Source organism: Camelina sativa, chromosome 9 (genome assembly GCF_030686135.1).
Source record: "Camelina sativa cultivar CO46 ecotype springtype chromosome 9, ASM3068613v1".
Lineage (NCBI taxonomy): Eukaryota > Viridiplantae > Streptophyta > Magnoliopsida > Brassicales > Brassicaceae > Camelina > Camelina sativa.
In genome coordinates, this window is record NC_141888.1 from 26,900,114 (window position 1) to 26,915,636 (window position 15,523).

Consider the following 15,523-nt stretch of genomic DNA (forward strand, 5'->3'; position numbering starts at 1 on the left):
TCTCTCAAACCCGTGATGATCACTCTATATATATGAGAAGAGCACAAGGTTTCCCAAGATCAAAAATAAACATTTCTCTCAACAAACACAAATTTCTCCCTCTCTCACCAAACTCAAATATTCATTTCTTTCATCAAACACAAACATTTCCTTCTCTCACCAAACTCAAATATTTATTTTCTTAAAAAACTATCATTTTCTTCTCACCCAAAACAAATATTTCTTTCTTTTCTTCATTGCTATGGCATCTTCTTCCAACAATTTTCACTACCATTATGACCCAAATAATGATAGTTTCAACCAATACTTTCAAGAGCAATTTAATAACCAATTTGAAGCTGTTGAAGAGGAAATTCCGGTGGAAAGGAAACCACGTGAATATATTGATAGAAAACGAGAAGAAGGGCATGAACGTTTGTGGAACGATTATTTTTCTGATAATCCGACTTACAATGCTCACCACTTCCGGTGATGGTTTCGAATGAACAAGCCGTTGTTCTTGCGTATTGTGAATCGTCTCAGTGAAGAAGTTCCATATTTTAAGCCAAAAAAGGATGCAACCTTCCGGAATGGTCTATCACCCCTACAACAATGTACTGCAGCAATTTGACTTTTAGCGTATGGGACTGCGACGGACTCGGTTGACGAATACATACGTCTTGCTGCTTGTACTGCTCGTAAATGTTTAGAACATTTTGTGGTCGGGATAGTTGACTTGTTTGGCACTGAATACCTACGCCGACCAACACCAGAGGATCTTCAAAGGCTACTATTTTATGGAGAACAGAGGGGTTTTCCCGGGATGGTTGGAAGCATTGACTGTATGCACTGGCAGTGGAAAAATTGCCCAACCGCTTGGAAAGGAATGTATTCAAGAGGCACCGATAAGCCAACAATTGTTTTGGAGGCAGTAGCTTCACAAGATCTCTGGATATGGCACGCATTTTTTGGAGCTCCAGGTACTTGTAACGATTTAAATGTCCTTGATCAATCACCAGTATTTAATGACATTATTTACGGTCGAGCTCCCGAAGTTACGTACTATGTCAACGGAAATGAGTATAATTTGGCTTACTATCTGATGGATGGTATTTACCCAGAGTGGGCGACATTTGTTAAATCCATCCCACAACCACAACATCCGAAACATCGTTTATTTGCACAAAAAAAAGAAGGTGCAAGAAAAGATGTTGAGCGTGCATTTGGAGTCTTGCAATCTAGATTCGCCATGATTAAAAATCCAACTCTTTTATGGTCAAAGGGTAAAATTGCATATATAATGAGAACATGTCTCATACTGCATAATATGATTGTCGAAGATGAACGAGATTCATACACACTCTATGACGAACAGGAATTCCAACAAGAAGATGGAACTGGAACTACTCCGGATCTTACCTTTTCAGTAACTATGTCTTCAAATCTTGAAGGTTTAGGTGATGGCCATACATTAATTCGTGATAAACAAGCACATCGCAAATTAAAGGAGGATTTGATTGAGAATATTTGGAATAAATTTAGTCATTTGTATTAATTAAATAAAATGTTTGTCTTCTTTAAATAATTAAGTAATATGTTTGTTTTTTTTTTATTTTAATAAAAATTTTATAAGTTTGCAATTAAAATGTTATTTTATATATTTTTATATTTGTAATATGTTTAATAAGAATATTAATAAACATTATATTATTAAATAGTTTTAAACATTCTTAAATTATTTATTAAACATTATATTATTAAATAGTTTTAAACATTCTTAAATTATTTATTAAACATTAATCTTTCTATTTATTAATCATTCTTAAATTTCTATAAGAATATTATCTTATTAAATCTTAAGATCTTATACCTGTTCTCACAATAACTAACTTCTTAACAAAAGTTCTTAAAAACTGATCTTACAATATTTTTACAATATTTCTCCTCTAAGAACACCCTCACATGCCCTCATGGGGGTATAAAATTTTGTTTTTGTTGCAAAGTGCATGCAGTGATTATATCCATGAATGCGATAGCGCGGCGAAAGAGAATAATACTAACCTAGATGACAAATACTCAGCCGTACATGTACACATAAATACAAAACCTGCCACTTCACATGTCACCCACCATTAAGCACCCCTTCACAGACTTGATACTTTCTATGTAATAACAAAAACACTCAACTTCTTGGTCGTATATTATGTTACAATAATTCGCTTAAAATATGTTACTACAAATGTAATACTTTCCTTAAATAACATATACATTGTTTACACAGACTACAAGATTCGGCATAAGATGCAACCTTCGACTTAATTACTGATTCATGTTTTTAGCTATTTAAGTCATATATATCGGACATACAGATATTGCTCATCTATGTATTTGTCTTACACAACACAAGCGACCGTAGCGATGCGTTTCCCAATGATAAGGTTACCACACATACTTACACGACTCTCTCTACTGTCTCGTCTCTTTCTTTCCTCATCCCTCTTCTTTGTCTCCTTTCTCTCTATTCTTCACTTTTCAGAATTATTTTACGTAAATATTATGGACATGTCGTTTTCATCACCCTTCTCTACTCTTTTTGTTCTTTTTGTTTCCTCTTGAGCCACAGCCCACAACAAGAAGAAGATTAAACGTATATACATTTCTCTCTAAAACTCTGCCCAAATGACCAAAACCCGGATTCGTAACCTGACCCGACTCCCTTCTCCCAAACCACTACGCGGGGGCGACGCCAACTTCATGGAACAGCTCCTCCTCCACTGCGCCACGGCCATCGACTCAAACGACGCAGCACTGGCTCACCAAATCCTCTGGGTGCTCAACAACACTGCTCCACCAGACGGTGACTCGACCCAACGACTAACCTCCGCCTTCCTCCGCGCGTTGCTCTCACGCGCCGTCTCCAAAACCCCTACATTATCATCCACCATTAGTTTCCTACCTCCGGCAGATGAACTCCACCGGTTCTCAGTAGTGGAGCTAGCCGCGTTCGTCGACCTCACTCCTTGGCACCGGTTCGGATTCATCGCGGCCAACGCGGCTATCTTAACAGCCGTGGAAGGTTACTCAACAGTTCACATCGTTGACTTAAGTTTGACTCATTGTATGCAAATCCCTACTCTCATAGACGCCATGGCAAGCCGACTCAACAAACCTCCTCCGCTTCTTAAACTAACCGTCGTCTCTTCCTCCGATAACTTCCCACCGTTCATCAACATCTCCTACGAAGAACTCGGATCCAAACTCGTCAACTTCGCCACCACAAGAAACATAACAATGGAGTTCACAATCATACCTTCAACTTACTCCGATGGCTTCTCTTCCCTCCTACAACAACTACGGGTTTACCCTTCTTCATTCAACGAAGCTCTAGTCGTTAACTGCCACATGATGCTCCGTTACATCCCTGACGAAACCCTAACTTCATCATCGTCATCGCTTAGAACAGTTTTCTTGAAACAACTTCGATCTTTGAATCCAAGAATCGTAACCCTAATAGAAGAAGACGTAGATCTCACATCGGGGAACTTGGTTAACAGGTTAAGATCGGCGTTTAACTACTTCTGGATACCGTTTGATACAACCGACACGTTTATGAGCGAGCAGAGGCGATGGTACGAGGCGGAGATAAGTTGGAAGATAGAAAGCGTGGTGGCGAAGGAAGGTGCGGAAAGGGTGGAGAGGAGTGAAACGAAGAGACGGTGGTTTGAGAGGATGAGAGAGGCTGAGTTCGGTGGAGTTAGAGTTAAGGAAGAGGCGGTGGCGGATGTGAAGGCGATGCTGGAGGAACACGCCGTCGGGTGGGGAATGAAGAAGGAAGATGACGACAATAGTCTAGTCCTGACGTGGAAAGGTCATAGTGTAGTGTTCGCTACCGTTTGGGTTCCAATTTAAATCGGGTTGATTTGATTTTATTTTATTGGATACTAGTAGATTAGTATTGCTCTGATTTCTGATCTAATTAAATTTTTATAAGATTTTTTTCCTTCTAGTTGATTTGTTTTGTATTAGTTCCAACATTAAAGGAGCAAAAAGTAACCGTTATTGTGATTAAACATATTTTAAAATTTGCAAACATATTTTAAGGTAACCATTATTGGTTTTTTTGTTGTTTGGGGGTGTATAGGTTTAGTGATAACAATTAAAACTTTATACGAAGAAATATCACAAAAACAGATTAAATTTTACGATCCCCTTTATAATAAAACGGAAGTACACAACATTGTTTTGGTAGACTTTATAATTTTAATAAATGGTTACAAATAGGTTCTACATATATTATAAATTAATCCATATATTAATTGTAACAAATAAAATCTTAATTGTAACAGAAAATCTTAAACGGGTTATTCAAAATTGATAGTTCATGGATATTTCAAACTTTATTTCGGAAGATCACGTATATGGTTCCAAATATCTAGAATCACAATATTACTATTTTATTTTCCACATATTTTATTGATAAACCACATCAATAAAAAATTATTAAAGGGATAAAAATATACTCTCAATCATAAAAAATAATCAAATCTCGCTAATTTAACAAGATTAATCGTAATCTTCGGGATTGTATTCAGAAATTAAAAATTAAACATTAATGCTAGATTAGGACCGTGTTAGAGCACGGGTTAAAATTTATTTTATTTATATTATAATTTTCGAATAAAATATAATTTATATGATTGATTTTAAAAGTTTTTAAGATCCTAATCTAGCATTAATCATGATCTTTAGAATCATATTTTATTCTAAAATTTTAATATAAATAAAAGGAATTTCAACCCGTGCTCTAGCACGGGTCCTAATCTAGTTTAGTTAAAAAAAGGATATGAAACATTTGGAGGATACAAAGAAGACATGCCAGGAAGAAAAAAAAGGTAGAGAGGATAAAATACAAATAAAGACATAAACAGAACAAATGAAAAAACAATACTTATATTCAAATGAACGTTCAAACATTAATCAAACGAAAAGAATATAAGTTGAATTGGATAAGAGAAAAAAAAGGGGAATATAATATAACTTAATTCCCATCATCATCATCTCTAGTTAAACGCACCACAGTCACGACGAATGTTTCCATTGCGGCTATTCTTAACCCCAACACGGCCGAGTTTAGTCATTGCTGTCACAAAAGCGCGGTTAAAAGCCGTAGAGTTCGAGGCCCAAGCATTAACGGTGGGCCTTGAGCGACCGTCCGTGAAGAGAACTTGATCGGAGGTGAACAGACCTTTGCCTTGTTGAAGATTCTTGAAGTAAGTGTTGTCAAACGTCTTGGGCGTGACTGGGTCCATATTGATTGCGATTCTTGGGTCCACATTCTTAGGACAAGCCTTTTGAAGCTCTATAGCGTAAGCCTTGTTTAGAGTTGGGTCCACGGAGTTGATGCCGTTGAAGTTGTAGATTCTTTTAAAGACCTTGCCACAATGTGCGAATCCAAGGGTGTGAGCCGCTACATTATATATGAATCTATCGGTTAAGATATCGATGCATTTTGGTGATATAAATATACTATAAGATATGTTTTGTTTAAAATTTGGTTTACCTGAAAGAGCAATCATATCTTCTTGGGTAAGTTTGTTTTTCTTGAAAAGAGCGTTAAGTTTGTCTACATTGTCCGAAGGTCCTGGTAAGTTCCCTTCAACACTAGACGCAGTTGATACCAATCCGTCGAACCTACCGAGTTCGACTTCATAGGATGGTCCTCCAGCCTATACATGCATACAAGCAATGAGATATAATAATGTTTTTTGTCGGTCACAACATATAGTATTGGTAGAATATGAAGATTAATATGAAATTTAATTAGTGTAGGATTATCTGGTAATAGAATGGTGAGTACGGATACTTACGCCAACAACAACATCTCGGGTGGCCAAAGTAAGAATATCGGCGCATGAGACCTTGTTCCGGCAATGAGGGTTAGCGTCAAGGGCTTTCTTAGCTTGGATCACCACATCAAATCCATCTCCTGCTAGCGAAATGTTATCTGGATGATCTGCCTTGTTTTTAGGCGTTGACTGGATCATGACGGAGGCATCACAACCCTACAATGCCAATTACACCGAAGGTAGAAATCAATTAATCGCCTAACAAAAGAGGAGAATAACGAAGATATGAGAACGCTTGAACTAAAAACATACATTGACAAAGCAGTCGTGGAAGAAGAGACGGAGAGTGGCAGGTATGGTGACGAATGTCTGCTTTACTTTCTTTTGGACAGCGTTTCTCACGATTTGTTCGACGTTGGGGCAAGTTTTGGAGTAGAAACCGCGACTTAGTTGCGCGGTGGTTGTATCCGGAAAGACAGAGATTGTGAGACAAAGTGCAACGACTAGAACCATACCGAAGCGAGCCATATTTTGGACAAAACAGAGAGAGAGAGTGTGTGTTGTACTTGTATATAAATTGAGCCAAGACAAGAAGAAGAAATGTTTTGAATTGATGATGGTAAAAGTTGCACGATAAATGGTTTATATAATGATGGGCTTGGAGGACATAACAAATTATTAAAGAAGATCCATTTGTTTTATTTTAGACTTTTATTCGATTTTTGGTTAACTGCACCAGGCCTACCTTGCTCATTTCATTGTATACGTGTTACTTGTTAGCATGATATATAATAATTCTATTACTTAAAAAAAAAAAATCTGACAAGAGTGGGAAATTTGCAATGAGTTCTCAAGTGAGAATGAAACATATTGACCAACATCCAATTGATAATTGGGATAATTTGCCTCAGTTAATTAATCGTGTACTTATATGATAAATTGTATGAATGTAATTATGGATTTATCAGGTGTAAAAAGGTAAATCTGGATCGCCGACAACAATATAACAAAAAATTGGATCGCCGAAACAAAAAGGAAGTAAAAGTGGATTACCATTACTAAAAGTGGACATGTGGTTTGCACGTCGTTACATGAAAGTGAGTGAGAGCATCATAATGAAAAATAATAAGAACAATAGTAGTAGTACAACATGTTAATGAATATACCATCCTATTATGTTATGTAATTTTTATTTATATATCAAATGGTGAAGTTTTGGACAGTTTTACGATTATCACTTCATTGGTGCATAATAGCAAATTTTGTCCCCTGTCATGTTATATTCTAGTCTCTTTGTCCCTAAAATATTGATGTTTATAAACTTTTACACATTTTAAGAAAATAATACATTTTAAAGAAACAATGATTACTAAGTTTAAATATATTTTTTTATTTGACTAAAGAGATATTATTTAATTTTAAGCCAATAACAATTCAAAATTTTAAATATTTTCAATGATTATTTTTTGAAGTTTACAAAACATCAGTCTTTGTGGGACAAAAAAATATCCCAAAACATCAATCTTTATAGGATAGAGGGAGTATATTCCTATGTAAACAGCGAATATTATACCATCATGTAACATATTGGTATGTGTGTTCAAAATGGATCTTTAGGATCGATGAGCATAGAAATTAATAGGTAGTTTGACCGCGTGAAAACAAACTTAGCTCAGCCATACTCCGCACAGAGATATGCTTAATAGTCTTAGATTTGTTATTTAAAGTTTGTGCAAGATCACTCGAAAGTCGAAACCATACATAGAATTTGGATCTTTATTCTAAAACCTTCTTTATCGGGGGTTTATATGAGAGTTCTTAGTCTTTTGGCCAAAAAAAATAAAACAGAAAAAAAAAATGGTAAGATCTTCCCTTATATAAGAGACTAGGTTGAAGGGGCGATACGTGTCGTCATTCTATTGGTCAAAAAAATAATTAATACAAAAGAGAAAAAAAAAAAATTTCTGCTCGATTTTTTTTTTCCTTTCTCTCTCTCTCTCGGTTGCGATTGAATCCCCGAAACGTGAAAAATTTGGAATCAGAAGCTTGAAGGTTTCAAATCGAAGGAGCTGGAATCAGAGGAAGAGTTTGGATTATGTTATCATCATCGCCGGCGATCACCACCGCCGCACATCCTCCTCCGTCGTCGGAAAGGTATCAAATTCCTCTGAGTTTATTATCCTCGCCGTCGCCGCAGATTATTACCCGCCGAGACCTGTTCAAGACTCTCTCCTTATGTATCGCCACACCATCATCACTCACCGTCGCACCAGCCAACGCAAGCGGCCTCTTTCAAATGCCGCCTCTCCGTCTCAATCGGTAGTTCACTTTTCTCGAAAACCCTAATTTTTAGTTTCTCTGTATACAACAATGTGTATTTGTATTTTCGCTCTTTTGCTTAGCACTAAGTTAGAGTTTGATAGATTTAAGTTTTGGAAGTGTAATTAGCTTTGAAGGCTCTTGTGAAGGTGTTGTGTTTTGGTCAAATTCCAAATTTGTGAAGAGTTGATCCAAGCTCCTGATTCTTGTTCTTGATTTTGTTTCTTGAAAATATCAACTGACACTGATTTGAATCATATGTAATCTTTGTGAGCTAATAAGAAACAATGTGTGTTTTTTTTTTCTTGAATCAAGTTATTACCTGGTGAGAGCTGGGGAATCTGATTACGAAAGCTTGGGGATCATCAACACAAACCCGGTGGCCAAAACATCGGTTGATAGCGGATTATCAGATAAAGGTAAGAAGCAGACTATGAGAGCTGCGTTACAGTTAAAGGCAATGGAAGCTTGTGATCGAAACTGTTGGCTTTGGCCTTCCATTACACAAAGAGCTTATCAGGCTGGTGAAATCATTGCCTCCATCAATGGGATTAGTCGCAGGTAATCATTGCCTCCATCAATGGGATTAGTCGCAGTTTTAGTTCTTTGATTTGTAGTTTACTTCGCATCTGCGATTAACGGTTTTTGCGTCTATGAGTTTTTGAAAGATGTAGTTAAAGCTGTTAAGAAGAGGCTACATCATAAGAGTCCTAGTGTTCAACTACTTGTTCTTACGGTATATGATGTTTGTAGTCAATTTTTGGTTACTCGGCCGATTTATTCTGTGCATTGTTTTTGACTCTCTCTCTCCTTAACTCTTTATGTGTATTCTTCTGTTAATAGCTTTTGGAGACATTAGTGAAGAACTGTGGAGATTATTTGCACCATCAAGTTGTAGAGAAAAACTTGTTAGGGGAATTGGTCAAGATTGTTAAAATGAAGGTACTTCTTGTTCTGTGTTTCTATGTGTGTGTGTTTTTCCATAGTGGTGAATTGGTGATTGTTCGTATTGCTGATGATTTTGGAGATAAGATCTGGTCAATACTTGAAATGTAATTGCTATACCTTTGGTAGACATATATAATGTTCAGTCATCATTTGTTGTAAGTTTCGAAGTATTGTATATTGGTAGCAACTAGCAAGTCTTGTATTTGTTGCCACCACTCTTTCTCGCCCAGTGCTAAAATGTGAAAGTTGAGTGTTTATAGTTGTGGAATCATATTGCTCGGTGCTTTTCGATGAGCCTTGATGTTTTGTTTTGTGTGACTTTTTCCCGATCTCAGTTTCTCTCTGTTATTTGTAGATTGGTGAAGGATGCTTTGATGGTCGGTCAGTGATGCTTTGATGGTCGATCAGTGACGGATCGTTTCTTATCTTTACCCTGCTCACTTTCTCATATGGTGTGTTGTTTTTTTTTTCATCACAGGGCTTTTTTTTCGAATGCTTGCCATGATCTTACTTTGATGGTGAGATATTTTGGAATTACTTCTGAACAACAAAGATTACAACAAGCAGCGATATGGAGGGGGTAATTTGAGACATGCTTATATATATGTATATATATATATATATCTGCTTATTTCTTATCTTTTGTCTCTAGCTGACTTTAGGTATGCATGTTTTATGTATTTGGTATTACAATTTATGAATTGCACTTCTATTGTAATATGTATTAATTTTTTTATTATGTTTTGTATGTTTGAAAATTAAGTAAAATGCAATATTTTCTTTTTTTTTATAAAATCTTAAATGTTTACATATTTATACTACTTCTATTCTATTTAAAATTTTTAAATTTTAAAAAACAATATTTTCAAAAATAAGAGACCCAAAATAAGAACTTACCAATGAAGAGAAAATTTTATCTAAAAGATTATGGGTTCTTATATTCCAAACAATACACAATTAATTCATAAATAATTTAAGAACTCCCCTTTTAATATACTACCGATAATTATGCTCTAACACGCCTTGCAATGATTAAAGCAATGCTATTTTTCTTTTAATAAAAGGTTATGAGAAGATTGTGCAAGCCACGCTCCTTGTTTGTGTTGACAACTTGGTTAATGTCAAACCCATTAAAATATCTTCGGTAACTACCAACTTTTCACTGGTCTAGGCATTTTAATCTCTATATTAATAAAATAGAAGTACAAAATTAAATCCGGGTCGGATCATTCAAAAAAATTACCTGAAATTGAAGATTCGGATACTACCACTAGACATCACTCATTTAACTTTTGTTTTTTGTTTTTATAATGTTAAATCAGATCGATATTCTGTGTGGAATTTATTATTTTATATAAGTTTCTATATTTTTAATTAAAACATTTTAAAAGAATATAATTTATCCAAAGACTTAAGTTTTAATTAATTTTTCACATTTAAAGGCATTAAAATCTAATAGTATAGAATTTGAAGTCCAACAAAAAAAATCTTAAAAGAATAACATAAATCCCAACTAGGCGCAAGTGAAACAATTAATATTTACCATCAGAAAAAAACACCCTAAAAAGTCTTAAGTCTTAACTATAAAAAAGGAACCCTAGCGTCTAACCTTAAAAGCCCTTGAAAAATCCTAACAAGTCTTAATAAAAAAGGCTATGGAACTCTTGCTCGATGTTCTTGTAGAAGAGATTTTACAGAGACTTCCCGTGAAATCTCTTATCAGATTCGTATCCGTTTCCAAACTATGGATATCAATGATCAGGACACAATACTTTGCGTCGAAACATCTTATTCTTGCGAAGTCAAGAAATCCAGATATCTCTTTAGTAGTCGAGAAGGCTATAAGGGTGAGTTAAAAACAGATCTCTATCTAAGGACATTGACGTTAGGGGTTTCGGATTCTGAAAAGATGTACATTTTCCCCGGAGCATATTCTTATAAATTTACCGAGAGTTGTGATGGTCTAATATGTGTCTTTAGTTTTAAAAGATTGATTTTTGTGATCAATCCCGCAACTAGATGGTATCGAAGTCTTCCTCTGCCTAAGTTTCAGCAAGTTGATTGTGGTGAGTTTCACTTTAATTTTTTTTTAAGGTCAATTAGTAGTATTTTTTAGGTTCAATATTAGTATATATTAATATATATATATATATATATATATATATAATTTTCGCCTTTCATTAGTGTTTTTTTCTTCTTCTGATTAATGATGTTTGTTTTGCTCTTTTTACACAGATAAAATCCGATTCGAAAGCCTCGGATTCGGTAAAGATAGATTGACAGGCAAATACAAAATGGTTTGCTTATATATGAATTCCTTAGATCTTGATAGTCGCAGCAATACATGCGAGGTTTTTGATTTTAACACCAACACTTGGAGATACGTAACTGGCACGGTACATTCGGGTAATCAATCAAGATGTCCTGTACATGCCGATGGATCATTTTATTGGTTTACAAAAACAAAGACTATATCTTTAATTTCGATCTTCATACCGAAGTTTTCCAAGTTATTTCAGAAACTCCATTTTTATATGAAGCATTTTGGGCAATCATTAGCAATGTCAACAGCTGTCTCTGCGTGGCGATGAGAAAAGGCAGAAGTCAAGAGTTATGGACATTAAATTCACAAAAGATATGGGAGAAGACTTATAGTTTAAATCTAGACATTGTTTCTTCCCGGATTGGTGAGTCGTCGGTTTATTTCACAATACCGGTCACGCTTTTCGAAGAAAATAAGTTGATACTTCATACTTCATTACTATTCTTATACAGGTGAAGGTTTAGTGGTGCACGATACTATACTAAACTCGTATTGTTTATATTCCAAATTTGATAATTTGGATCGAGCTATTTCATATCTTCCAAGCTTAATCTCTATTTAATTACATCTTTCTTATTTGTTAAATAAAGGTTTTCTTCTTATTAATTGCCTCGTAGTTGTTTTATACATAAGAACTGCTCTATATATGACTTTAGGATAGTACTCAATTCAGAAACTCAAAACAGAGAAACATCCCTTGACCTAGATATTGAAAATCTCTAACAAAAAACATGTGTGTTCAAGATATAGAGTGTCTTCGGCCTTTAGCTGGTTTGGTTTGTACTTGTTTGAGGCCAAAAGGGTTAAGCTTTCCGAGCTGTCGAGAAACAGAGCTCATAAATGACTTTCTCGGTAATCGAGGCTTAACCACCGAAGCAATAGAAACCGAAGAAGAACAATCTGAACCACTCGTGACTTCAAAATCTTTCTGTTCCTTCTCCAACTCCTTGAACTTCATTTTCACTTTGATCAACTCGAGCTTCAAGTCTTGGTTTTCACGGTTTAGTTTGGAGAGTTCATTGTTGTAGGTTCTGAGCTCAGGAGGAGGAAGAGTATCTTCTACGGTTGCTGCTGCTGCTGGTGGAGAATCTGAATCGCTTAAAATTTCACGGAGACTTTTTTGCTCGTAGTAGAGAACTTGAACCACGGTTTGTACAGGGAGACGATCGTTTTGAGCTGCGTGAGCACACTTTTCTCGTGATAGCTTTTGACTGTCCATTAATTTGCACACTTTCTTCTTCTCCATTTCACTTATATTCGGATGTGTCTGCACCAACAAGATTAAACATAAGATCTTTAAACTTTTCAAGATTTAGGTCAAAACATTCTGAAAATGTTAAAGCTTTAAGGTTTTAGTCTTTAAAATATATACCTTGAGATAGATGTCTATGGCTAGATACATCCCATCTTCAGTAATCCTAGACTGTTTCGGAATGCATTCAGCGAAACCGATGAATTTCGCCAAGTTTACGTTTCTATCAGAAGCGATTTCAGCGAGATAACTCTCCATCAATTCACCAATATCACTAGCAAAGTCAGCAGAGCTTCCTTCAACTTCAAACTCAAGATAGTTCATGAGGATGCGTTGAACAGTGTCAACATCAAACACTGTGCTGTCACCATTCAATGAATAAGAAGGAATCAAGAGATCATCAAGAACAGCTTGTCTTAGCTGTAATCCCATTCTATTCTCTAAATCAAGCCTGCAAGCTACCGTGGTTTCGAGGTATATCGCAGCTCTTAAAAGCATCGAAAGAAAGGTAACTGAGACTGAGTTTCTCTCCCTTGGAAGAAGACTCACAACTGTTTCAAGAATCAACCTTTTCTCATGTTCTTGTTCTGCCTCAATCTTCTTTGTCCCCTTCCCAAAAATGTCCTACAGGGAAACCGACACTTCATTAAATCTTTCTCTGTTATTTGTAAATAAGACTCATTGTTCAGTTAAAGAATCAAGAACCTCACCAACCCTGTAAGAGCTTTTTGAGCATAGGTCACAAGCACTGGACCAAGAGCGTATTGCTTAAACCCTCTAGCAGTCATTGCGATCAAGACACGTCGAAACATATCAATCCTTAGAGCAGATATATCTTCAGCCAACCCTTCAACTATACCCGCATTGCTCTGGCTTGCCTGACAAGTTGCATAAGCAATTGAATCGATACACCGGTCCACGAGTCTTACTCTCTCGGCTACAGGCAACAAATCCTGAGATTGTCGCAGAACTTTAACCGATTTCGATAAACTCTTGAGGATCACTTCGTTTAAGTAAACCTCTGTTGTCTCCACAAGGTTTTCAACAGAGTGTTCCTCTGTCATCTCTAGATACTCTGCTGCACATCGTAGCACCGCAATGTTCTCTGTGTTTATCTCGAAGCTTATGTCGTAGCAGAATTTGATTGCTAGCTCAAATGCTTCTGCACCTCCGGGAAAATCTGGGATCTTGATAACGGTTATGTTCGAATCGTTGCTTGATTCGGAAGCAAGTTTCTTTATAAACCCACATTTGGAAACAAGTGGGAACTGCATATATCACATAGACTATGTATAAGAAAAAGTGATCTCATTGTCTATAATTAGTAGATCTTGAAAAATAAAAAGATCACCTTGTGGAGTGAAAACAAAGTCTCTCCAACATGAACAGTAACGTCACTTGGTATGTCTTGAGAAGAAATCCTGAAATTTATTTTGTAAGACAAAAGAAGATGATTCACAAACAGAGGAAGTGAAAAATACAAAAGAAAATGAGAGAAATGTATAGAAAGAGAGTGAGAAACCAAACCATTCACTAGTTCTTTTCATGGCTGAGGACAGAAGCTCCTTTTTCTTTGCAGACATAGATTCGAACACCTGACGACGAGAAATGGTTTCTTCTTGCTCAAGAAATCAACCTTAGAACTAATTCAAAGACCTTTCTCATTCATATATAGATATAGTTTTATGTTTGACATTCTTACACGTAATCAAAAGAGACGATGACGGATATGATCCACCAAAAGTATATGGAGACTGTTTATAGAGTGTTGTACATGGTTCAGACTTCAAAGAGGTAAGGGTCCTTGTGAATCTGAAACGTCTCTTTTCGAAATAATCCAAACAAATAATAATTTGCAAGTATATTATATCTTTGAACGATCACGTAAAATAGTGAAATTTTAAAAATATTTTATTGTGAAACCACTTAAATAACATAGAATGATTTTTATGGTACCGACAAAATCATGTGGAATTATAGAAGTTACTAATAAAAATCTGAAACTATGTTCACAAAGGCAAGTATAAAGCTTCTATTCTTTACTTTAGAAATATATATATATATATATATATATATATATTGTTGTTTATTTAGATTCTCTATATCCTTATTTTTCTGTTTAGAATCCTAATTTTTGGTTAATGTGTATAATATTTAGAGATTACCAAGAATTATGTACAATTTTGCTTTAGAAAACTAATATGTAAGATGTCTCTCAAAGTCAAGGACGTGTGCTTAATATGCACATTAGTATTTGAATATTGTTTTGTTATTCATTTGGACATGCCTAAACAACATTTTACAATTGTCACAATTGGTTTGGCTGATTTGCCATTTTTGAATTCTTGACATGTAAAGTGTCTGACAGATACCAACTAGCACCATCAAATTCCCACTTCGATCATTTCGTCTACCACAGGGATGGAGCCATGTTGTTCAACTACACCGAGAGCACAATGCTTTCCAAAAATGACATGTCTTCACAAAACGAACCATGCGGAGGAGTGAGCTTTATCCAGGCTAAAAACTCTTTTGGTGCTATTGTTGCATTTGTTTCTCATGGTTTTGTCATCAACAAAACATCAATGGCTCTACTGCATAGTATTATATTTCCTTTTCCAAAGTTTAAGATCTTAAATTTTGTCGACTATCAATAATTCCAAAATCTTATGGTCCATACAACTTTATTATAGAACAATCAACCAATTTGTGACCTAACATGAAGTATATCATCATTCATGAAGACTAAATAAGATGTACGGGATGGATTTTGTGACAGAACATATATATCTTGTATCCCTACAAAGCTTTTATTACCCGATTTATACAGTTCGTTTGATAATTTAATTTCTGATT

At 35.4% G+C, this 15,523-nt stretch overlaps 3 protein-coding genes across 3 annotated transcripts; 1 reads left to right on the top strand and 2 right to left on the bottom strand.

Moving 5' to 3' along the window:
• The first annotated feature begins 2,573 nt into the window (after nucleotides 1-2,573).
• LOC104711523 (scarecrow-like protein 32) lies at nucleotides 2,574-4,053 on the top strand. Its single transcript, XM_010428224.3, has one exon. The coding sequence runs from the start codon at nucleotides 2,659-2,661 to the stop codon at nucleotides 3,886-3,888; it is 1,230 nt and encodes a 409-aa protein (XP_010426526.1). The 5' UTR covers nucleotides 2,574-2,658; the 3' UTR covers nucleotides 3,889-4,053.
• An 860-nt stretch (nucleotides 4,054-4,913) lies between these two features.
• Nucleotides 4,914-6,453, bottom strand: LOC104711524 (peroxidase 35-like). The gene is made up of 4 exons (XM_010428225.2): nucleotides 6,138-6,453; nucleotides 5,847-6,041; nucleotides 5,540-5,705; nucleotides 4,914-5,446 (listed from the first exon to the last, which is right to left on the bottom strand). Exons 1-4 carry the CDS (start codon nucleotides 6,351-6,353, stop codon nucleotides 5,040-5,042), a joined length of 984 nt encoding a protein of 327 aa, XP_010426527.2. The 5' UTR covers nucleotides 6,354-6,453; the 3' UTR covers nucleotides 4,914-5,039.
• Nucleotides 6,454-11,984: 5,531 nt separating this feature from the next.
• LOC104711525 (putative BTB/POZ domain-containing protein At3g49970) lies at nucleotides 11,985-14,506 on the bottom strand. Its single transcript, XM_010428226.3, has 5 exons — nucleotides 14,195-14,506; nucleotides 14,019-14,088; nucleotides 13,378-13,935; nucleotides 12,788-13,291; nucleotides 11,985-12,682 (listed from the first exon to the last, which is right to left on the bottom strand). The coding sequence occupies exons 1-5, from the start codon at nucleotides 14,248-14,250 to the stop codon at nucleotides 12,155-12,157; spliced, it is 1,716 nt and encodes a 571-aa protein (XP_010426528.1). The 5' UTR covers nucleotides 14,251-14,506; the 3' UTR covers nucleotides 11,985-12,154.
• Between the last annotated feature and the right edge of the window lie 1,017 nt (nucleotides 14,507-15,523).

Coding starts and splice junctions, on each gene's coding strand:
- LOC104711523 (XM_010428224.3), top strand. CDS start 2,659: ATGACCAAAACCCGGATTCGTAACCTGACCCGACTCCCTTCTCCCAAA.
- LOC104711524 (XM_010428225.2), bottom strand. CDS start 6,353: ATGGCTCGCTTCGGTATGGTTCTAGTCGTTGCACTTTGTCTCACAATC. Junction 5,706..5,846: donor CCCGAGATGTTGTTGTTGGC/GTAAGTATCCGT, acceptor ATGCATGTATAG/GCTGGAGGACCATCCTATGA. Junction 5,447..5,539: donor AGATATGATTGCTCTTTCAG/GTAAACCAAATT, acceptor TATATAATGTAG/CGGCTCACACCCTTGGATTC.
- LOC104711525 (XM_010428226.3), bottom strand. CDS start 14,250: ATGTCTGCAAAGAAAAAGGAGCTTCTGTCCTCAGCCATGAAAAGAACT. Junction 13,936..14,018: donor CTTTGTTTTCACTCCACAAG/GTGATCTTTTTA, acceptor TGATATATGCAG/TTCCCACTTGTTTCCAAATG. Junction 12,683..12,787: donor CCATAGACATCTATCTCAAG/GTATATATTTTA, acceptor TTGTTGGTGCAG/ACACATCCGAATATAAGTGA.